This window comes from Neoarius graeffei, chromosome 17 (assembly GCF_027579695.1).
Source record: "Neoarius graeffei isolate fNeoGra1 chromosome 17, fNeoGra1.pri, whole genome shotgun sequence".
In the NCBI taxonomy this organism is placed as follows: domain Eukaryota; kingdom Metazoa; phylum Chordata; class Actinopteri; order Siluriformes; family Ariidae; genus Neoarius; species Neoarius graeffei.
The window spans coordinates 7278952-7288412 of NC_083585.1; the positions used below are offsets into that span (position 1 = coordinate 7278952).

Genomic DNA, 9461 nt, shown 5'->3' on the forward strand with positions numbered 1-9461 from the left:
CACACAACTCTGTCTCTCCTTCTTCTCTCTCTTCTCCTTCTGTCAACAGCTTGTTGCAATCTGAGGAGGTTCTGATTCTGCTGCTGGATTAGTGCACCAATCATAGAAAGTCTCTCAGCATCCATGGTGATAGTTTTACTGTAACTTTGAGCAAATTCGCTATAGATGAGGTCTGAACTCAACAGCAGCTCGATTCCAAATGAGCTCCTGGTCCATTTCTCCCCGTATTTATAGCCAAATTCTGGTCCCGCTCCGACACCTCTATACCAACACCAAACCAAAGTTCATCGCCGCCATGGATAGCTGCTTCAACGCCCGACACCGTTCCAGCAACCCCGTGTCCGCTCGTAAAACGCTTCCAACCGCTCCACCGAAGTTTGTGCAACGTTTAATCGCCGCCCGGGCAACGCTGGCGAAGCAGCGGTGGTCCAGCGGTCAAGATTTCTGCGTTGGCCTAGCGGACCCAAGCGTCCACGAACTTGCGTCTAGCGGTGCCAAACTTTGACTGGGTATTGGTGGAGCGGGGGTGAACTTTGCCGGGGTGGAAAATTGCCCCCTCCTCACCGCTCGCAATATTTTGTGCAGCTCAAAACTTTCGGAGCGGTAGGAGAGCCCCTCGAGAAACATCAGCGGTGGCTGAGCGTATATGGCGTTGCTTTAACGGGGGCCAACTTTTGTTAAACGGTGGTGAACGGTTACGAGCGGTGATGAATTTTTTTCACCGCTCCAGGAACGCTCCAGCAAAGTTCGGGTGGTGTGACCGGGATATAAGAGGTTATAGAGGTTATTTTCTGCATCATTTTGTGATGTGTTTCTGGGATGAAAGCTGTTGTACAATGCAGTTTGCAATAACTAGAACATTTCCCAGAGAACTCAATTTGGCCTGTTCCACCAACCAGGTAGGTCTTCTTGATCATATGACCATGACCAACCAGAGAGGGTGAAGTCTATCAGCTTCCTTTGAGACACGTGAAGTCCGCCCACTGCATATCTTGCTATTGCGAAACTGACTATAGTGGTGCTTGAAAGTTTGTGAACCCTTTAGAATTTTCTATATTTCTGCATAAATATGACCCAAAACAACATCAGATTTTCACACAAGTCCTAAAAGTAGTAAAAGAGAACCCAGTTAAACAAATGAGACAAAAATATTATACTTGGTCATTTATTAATTGAGGAAAATGATCCAATATTACATATGTGAGTGGCAAAAATATGTGAACCTTTGCTTTCAGTATCTGGTGTGACCCCCTTGTGCAGCAATAACTGCAACTAAACGTTTCCGGTAACTGTTGATCAGTCCTGCACACTGGCTTGGAGGAATTTTAGCCCATTCCTCTGTACAGAACAGCTTCAACTCTGGAATGTTGGTGGGTTTCCTCACATGAACTGCTCGTTTCAGGTCCTTCCACAACATTTTGATTGGATTAAGGTCAGGACTTTGACTTGGCCACTCCAAAACATTAACTTTATTCTTCTTTACCCATTCTTTGGTAGAACGACTTGTGTGCTTAGGGTCGTTGTCTTGCTACATGACCCACCTTCTCTTGAGATTCAGTTCATGGACAGATGTCCTGACATTTTCCTTTAGAATTCACTGGTATAATTCAGAATTCATTGTTCCATCAATGATGGCAAGCTGTCCTGGCCCAGATGCATCAAAACAGGCCCAAACCATGATAGTACCACCACCATGTTTCACAGATGGGATAAGGTTCTTATGCTGGAATGCAGTGTTTTCCTTTCTCCAAACATAACGCTTCTCATTTAAATCAAAAAGTTCTATTTTGGTCTCATCCATCCACAAAACATTTTTCCAATAGCTTTCTGGCTTGTCCACATGATCTTTAGCAAACTGCAGACGAGCAGCAATATTCTTTTTGGAGAGCAGTGGCTTTCTTCTTGCAGCCCTACCATGCACACCATTGTTCAGCGTTCTGCTGGACTCATGAACAGTAACATTAGCCGATGTGAGAGAGGCCTTCAGTTGCTTAGAATTTACTCTGGGGTCCTTTGTGACCTCGCCGACTATTACACGTCTTGCTCTTGGAGTGATCTTTGTTGGTCGACCACTCCTGGGGAAGGTAACAACGGTCTTGAATTTCCTCTACTTGTACACAATCTGTCTGACTGTGGATTGGTGGAGTCCAAACGCTTTAGACATGGTTTTGTAACCTTTTCCAGCCTGATGAGCATCAACAATGCTTTTTCTGAGGTCCTCAGAAATCTCTTTTGTTCATGTCATGATATACACTTCCACAAACATGTGTTTTGAAGATCAGACTTTAATAGATCCCTGTTGTTGTTTTTTTTAAATAAAACAGGGTGCCCACTCACACCTGATTGTCATCCCATTGATTGAAAACACCTGACTCTAATTTCACCTTCAAATTAACTGCTAATCCTAGAGGTTCACATACTTTTGCCACTCAGATATGCAATATTGGATCATTTTCCTCAATAAATAAATGAGCAAGTATAATATTTTTGTCTCATTTGTTTAACTGGGTTCTCTTTATCGACTTTTAGGACTTGTGTGAAAATCTGATGTTGTTTTAGGTCATATTCATGCATAAATATAGAAAATTCTAAAGGGTTCACAAACTTTCAAGCACCACTGTATATAGTAAACCACAAGATATTGTTGTAGTTTTATTCATCATGCCCAGTTTAACCAGAAGTAGTGTAAAATGCATGCCCTGTGGATCCCGAGTGGCACAGCAGAAAGGTGTTGTCCTTGTCATCCTCCCCATCATCCAGATATTGCCACTTTCAAATCCTGATGATGCCACAATCATCTGTGGTTGGGAGCTCAAGAGAGCAAAATTGTCTGGGCTCTCTGGGAGGGAGAGATGGCATGCTCTCTCTTCTCTGCCCTGTCAGTTACACTGGCCAGTCATGGGTGTGTGAGAGCACGTTTAATAGGAAGTAAGTGGATTGGGCTTTCGTCCGAGTGTGCTTTGCAGCCCCCTGACATTGTATGAGTAAAACGTGGTCAACTGGTGTTTCTTGTCTTGGAGGAAGCACATGATAGCCCTCCCTGGTTGGTAGCTGTTATGTGATACTGGAGAGGAGTCTGATGGGTGGGAATTGGCCATGGCTAAATTAGGGAGAAAATTGGGGGGGGGAATGCCCTGTCACAGCAAACATATAATATAGGATAATGTCAGACCTCCCCATATTACAGAAACACTGGGGGGGCGGCGGCATTATAATACCTTTATTGCAATATAACCAGCTGGCTGGAAAGAAGTTAGTTGAACACACACATGCAGTGTGTCTGAACCAAGTGAAGTTGTTAATTGGATCATGCAGATGTCAGTCAAACCCATCAACCATTATACAAATCAATTGCAACACATTTACTTTATTTCAGGAGCATATGTGATTATTATATCAAGCAATTTAACAAGCAATAACAATTTTAGTATTTTTATGGAATTCAATAATTCCACAAGTCATACCATGGAGAACTTATCTTTTTAATTCTGTTAAATTTTAGCTCCTTAAAGTGCATATCACGGGTAAATTCAGGAGCAAGATCAATGTAATTCTTTTTTACCTTGCGCAATACCAGAAAAATTCAGTTGAAATCAAGCCATTTGAGGCGAATTGGTCTGCCTCTGAAAAAACTTGGCATTTGGATTTCCCGCCAAACATTGATTTTCATGACGTTGCGTGCGGGACGCCTCCCTCTGAATCCTACGTCAGCGCTGGTTTGTTTATGAGAAAACGACCTGGTGGTTTTCTGCAAATTTCTTCAACATTATCACGTAATTATTAAAATGGTTAACAGATGTATCGTAGGAGGGTGTAGCAACACCAGTCATGATGGGATTAGTACTCATCGTTTTCCAAAAGACCGGACAATGAGAGAGAAATGGGAGTGCTTGGTCTACACAGGCTGTGCACTGAAACCATGCAAAGCTTGCACAGCCTGCTGGCGCTTCCGCAGGTGACGTCACGGATCTGGCTCCAGACTCCCTTGGGATTTTTCCAGACGCATTTTATTTATTTATTTTTTCTGCTGTCGACAGATGCCCTTGTGCAAAATTACCCTTCTGGATGAGTGTGTAAAGGGACATACTTTCATATTAAAAAAAAAAAAAAAGAAATTGGTCCAGGATATGCACTTTAAACTCTTGCAGCTGAAGAACTTCAACATGTTAAGGAACAAATAGGGTCCGATTGAATTAATGAACAATTAAACACATGGAGGTTTGACTGCTTTATTACTACAAATCACACCATGGCATTCTTCAAATACTGCAGGAAGGAAATTCCTATACTACTGCAGAACTACTTGAATGCCATCTGAACCGATGCAGTGTGTCCCTTTTTTTTTAAATACACCTACATTTAAATTAAATGACTATTGTTATATGTCTTAATTTATGGATGTTGGCTTGCTTTCATCAATTACTTTAATATGAATCAACTGGTTTTCACAAAATCCCGCAAAACTTAATTTCATGAAATTTGTGTGTAATTGAAATTAAAGGTCTCATTGCATCGTTTTTTCATTAATTTTTTGGTGGTCTCTAGTATGAATGAATGCCCTGTGAGCTGGTTTTGGTGAAAAAAAAAAAATGCTGTGGTTCTCCTGTTTCAGGCTGTTCTAGTTTGCTGGAGGAGTGGGTGGTGGGAGAACGACAGGATTTCAGCTCTTATTCATTAATACTTGTAAACGTGTTACCTCTGATTGGCTAACAGCGCTGTGACGCTACCTCCAGTGGGTCAGAACAAGCGGATGTGGGTGTCTTTGTAAAAACTGTTTTGATTGGCTATTATGGTCTCGACATTGATGCTTTGACCAATAACAATGTAGATAACACGAATTTTACATCACATTCAACAAGATTTAAACGAGACTAAAGATGGCGACTTACAAATAATGTGTAAACATCGTTGAAGTTAATGAAGTTTGGACAGCATGAAGGAACAAACCCCAAACCCCTGAAATTAATAAAAAAAAATTCTCAACAGATTTGGCATAATATAAAAAGGTCGTTTTTTACTCAGAAAAAGCGGAAAACTCTCATCCCTGCCGAGCTTGTGACCATGTCGTGCATGCTAACGTGGAGAATATGAACATGCTATTTTGTAAAAAAAACCTTCAAACAAAAAGTTCATGTTTTACTTACAGCTTATGAGCTGGTGGTCGATCATCTTGATGGCACAGATCCAGGGATTAAATGCAACCTCGAAGCAAAACCACTACTGAAGGCACCAAAGTTTGAAAAGTCACTGTGGTTGAAATTATCAGAACACAGTACTAACGTTGCATTATACTTCGCTGGTGGTGTTCCAAAGATAAATTCCAACCATTTATTCCGATGCACCTCTTCTATCTTGGGCAAGAAATGCAACGTTGATGTGTTACTGCCACAAATAACATGGGCACGAACTTGTTCAGCCATGTTTTCAACTTGCTGTTAGGTCCTCTTCGTTAGCTACTGACGAGATGGGCTCTGCTATCTCTCCTTGCGCTTAAATCCGAACTTTCTTCCCATGGGCGATCGCAAGCCAAGGTGGGCGAGGCCATGACTACGAATTTTCGAACTTACACAAGTTCGTAGGGCTTTTTCAGATTCGCTCGTTTTCCCAACTATTTTCTTTCATAAGCTAATACAGGGAATGGGAGTAGAATTACATTTTCACATGCAGCATGCATATGCAACTCGGAGTGAACTATGGTATTTCAAAAAGAGCCAGTTTTGAACGTTTTTGGTGGAATGGCACCTTTAATAAGTGTTTTAAACTTGACAACCTAATCCATATATAAAATCCAGATAGAAAATATATAGATTTGCTTGTCAATGCTCCTAGAAACTATTTGCAAATAAATTTATTCATATCCAGTTTGATAAATAAGGCCCATTTTTGGATCTTTCAGAACCTTGAATGTGAGGGCTGAGTTTCCTTCTCAATCCTGGATGAGATGTAAATAAGGCTAGGCTTTCCATTACCTAGACTTGACATGATGTCCAACAGGAACCAACAACTCCCCTTTGGTCGCTCAGACCCACAGGGCTATGGCCAATGCTGTGCATAGCTGCTGTTCCAGGACCTTATTGAATCTCCCAGTATTCCAAGCTAGAGGCTGCTATATCTTAGTCCGCAAGCTTTTGTTTTTGTCTCAGTCTTAATTCATGTAGAATCTTGATTAAGTTTCAGTAAAAACACTCCTTACATTGGGTTAGTGGTGTTATATTTTATAATCTTGTTGCATTTCATGTTCAATTTATTTTTGTCCTTTCGTTTCTCCAGAAGTAAAGAACGCTCTGCTGCAAGTCTTTTCCTGCTCCACATGCCCTTGTTCCGATGCATCTCAAATTTACCTCGACAAACACATCCAGAGATGCCACGATGAAGAGGATGCGAGACTGCGAGAATCAGGAGAGATTAAATATGAGCTTCAGATCCCCTCCAAATGCTCCAGTCGTCAGCCAACATCAACTGATATTATCCATTCTGATACTTCCCGTAATGATATACAGAAGGAAATTCACCACTGCTCAGATTGTGAAAAGAGTTTTAGTTATCAGAATGCACTCAAAACACACCAGCACATTCACACAGGAGGAGATCCACATCACTGCTCACAGCGTGGTAGGAATTTTACTTACCAGAGTGCTCTCAAAACACAACAGCGCATTCACACAGGAGAGAAGCCGTATCACTGCTCACAGTGTGGAAAGAGTTTTACTCGTCAGAGTGCTCTACAACGACACCAGCGCATTCACACAGGAGAGAAGCCGTATCACTGCTCACAGTGTGGGAAGAGTTTTACTGAACAGAGTACTCTCCAACGACACCAGCGCATTCACACAGGAGAGAAGCCGTATCACTGCTCACAGTGTGGGAAGAGTTTTACTTATCAGAGCAATCTCCAAACACACCAGCGCATTCACACAGGAGAGAAGCCGTATCACTGCTCACAGTGTGGAAAGAGTTTTACTCGTCAGAGTGCTCTCCAACGACACCAGCGCATTCACTCAGGAGAGAAGCCGTATCACTGCTCACAGTGTGGGAAGAGTTTTATTCGTCAGAGTGCTCTCCAACAACACCAGCACATTCACACAGGAGCGAAGCCGTATCACTGCTCACAGTGTGGGAAGAGTTTTACTGAACAGAGTGCTCTCCAACGACACCAGCGCATTCACACAGGAGAGAAGCCGTATCACTGCTCACAGTGTGGGAAGAGTTTTACTGAACAGACTGCTCTCCAAACACACCAGCGCATTCACACAGGAGAGAAGCCGTATCGCTGCTCACAGTGTGGGAAGAGTTTTACTCAGCAGAGCAATCTCCAAAAACACCAGCGCATTCACACAGGAGAGAAGCCGTATCACTGCTCACAGTGTGGGAAGAGTTTTACTGAACAGAGTCATCTCCGACGACACCAGCGCATTCACACAGGAGAGAAGCCGTTTCACTGCTCACAGTGTGGGAAGAGTTTTACTCAGCAGAGCGATCTCCAAACACACCAGCGCATTCACACAGGAGAGAAGCCGTATCACTGCTCACAGTGTGGGAAAGGTTTTACTGATCAGAGTAATCTCCAAACACACCAGCGCATTCACACAGGAGAGAAGCCGTATCACTGCTCACAGTGTGGAAAGCGTTTTACTCATCGGAGTCATCTCCAAACACACCAGCGCATTCACACAGGAGAGAAGCCGTATCGCTGCACACAGTGTGGGAAGAGTTTTACTCAGCAGTGTGATCTCCAACGACACCAGCACATTCACACAGGAGAGAAGCCGTATCCCTGCTCACAGTGTGGGAAGAGTTTTACTCAGCAGAGTGCTCTCCAACGACACCAGCGCATTCACACAGGAGAGAAGCCGTATCACTGCTCACAGTGTGGAAAGAATTTTACTCAGCAGAGTGATCTCCAACGACACCAGCGCATTCACACAGGAGAGAAGCCGTATCACTGCTCACAGTGTGGGAAGAGTTTTACTCAGCAGAGTGATCTCCAAAAACACCAGCGCATTCACACAGGAGAGAAGCCGTTTCACTGCTCACAGTGTGGGAAGAGTTTTACTCGTCAGAGTGATCTCCAAAAACACCAGCGCATTCACACAGGAGAGAAGCCATATCACTGCTCACAGTGTGGGAAGAGTTTTACTCAGCAGAGTAATCTCCAAAAACACCAGCGCATTCACACAGGAGAGAAGCCGTATCACTGCTCACAGTGTGGGAAGAGTTTTATTCAGCAGAGTGCTCTCCAACAACACCAGCACATTCACACAGGAGCGAAGCCGTATCACTGCTCACAGTGTGGAAAGAATTTCTCAGCAGAGTGATCTCCAACGACACCAGCACATTCACATAGGAGCGAAACTGCATCACTGCTCACAGTGTGGGAAGAGTTTTACTCGGCAGGGTCATCTCCAACGACACCAGCACATTCACACAGGAGAGAAGCCGTATCACTGCTCACAGTGTGGGAAGAGTTTTACTCGTCAGAGTCTTCTCCAACGACACCAGTGCATTCACATGGGAGAGAAGCCGTATCACTGCTCATAGTGTGGGAAGAGTTTTAGTCATCAGTCATCTCCAACGACACCAGCGCATTCACGTAGGACAGAAGCCGTATAACTGATCATGGTGTGGAAAGATGTTTGCTTATTTAGTTACATTTAAGACCTTCAGGTGCACTAACTCGGAGACATTGCATAATTTAAAGTTGTCAAATTAAATATAGTTATTACAGTTTTGACTGAAAATGACCTGTACTTTGAACTTTATTCATGTTACACTGATCAGCAATTTTTCAGAAGTTGTCTGCTTCAGCGATGAAATTGGCTATTATGAAATTTGGTGTGTTGAATTAGAAGTGACAATCAGCTGATTAGCTGTGGCTTTCAAGATATTTAAGATTTTAGATTATGTACATTGTGTAGATTGTAATGTTTTAAGTATAAATTGTAAAACTAGGTCTCGTGTGTTTATGGTTGGTTTACATGATATTTCACCTGTTCTCTTTATGTAACACTAGAAAATCAGCAAAAAAGTTTATATAAATAGAATGTATTATGAACCAAATTGCAAAAAACAATTATAAGTACTGAATAGGTTTAGTCCTTGTTCTGTGTGTATGCAATGGGTTTTTATTTGTTTATTTTTTTGGCAGCTTGTCTCTTGTATTCATGAAACGGAGCATCTCTTGTCAAGCAAAGACTTGATCTCGAGTGCATAGCACTGTATGAATTTTTTTTTTTTCGAGCTGATATGACCATTTGTTCAGCAGAGTGATGTCAGATGACTTATGATTGCATCATTCATTGTTTTGTCAAAAAAAAGTAAGTACTATCCAAACCCACTCATAGATTTATTCATCGAGCCAATCTTGAAAACGAGCCAATGAACAATTTTAAGTTTCATTTTTGTTCTCCTCAATCTTGAATTAGTAAAACTTGACTATATTTCAGAAGCATTTTGGCTGTAGA

General features: G+C 42.4%; 1 protein-coding gene across 5 annotated transcripts in view; it reads left to right on the forward strand.

The window, feature by feature from the left end:
- The window catches only part of LOC132901334 (zinc finger protein 271-like), a 93530-nt gene extending 85117 nt beyond the window's left edge, over window positions 1–8413 (forward strand). For all 5 annotated transcript variants that reach the window (XM_060943648.1, XM_060943650.1, XM_060943647.1 and 2 more), the window contains one exon: window positions 6271–8413. In XM_060943648.1, the coding sequence (XP_060799631.1) occupies window positions 6271–8315 (2045 nt within the window). In that variant the 3' untranslated portion in view covers window positions 8316–8413. The remainder of the gene's footprint in view (window positions 1–6270) is intronic.
- Window positions 8414–9461: the final 1048 nt, after the last annotated feature.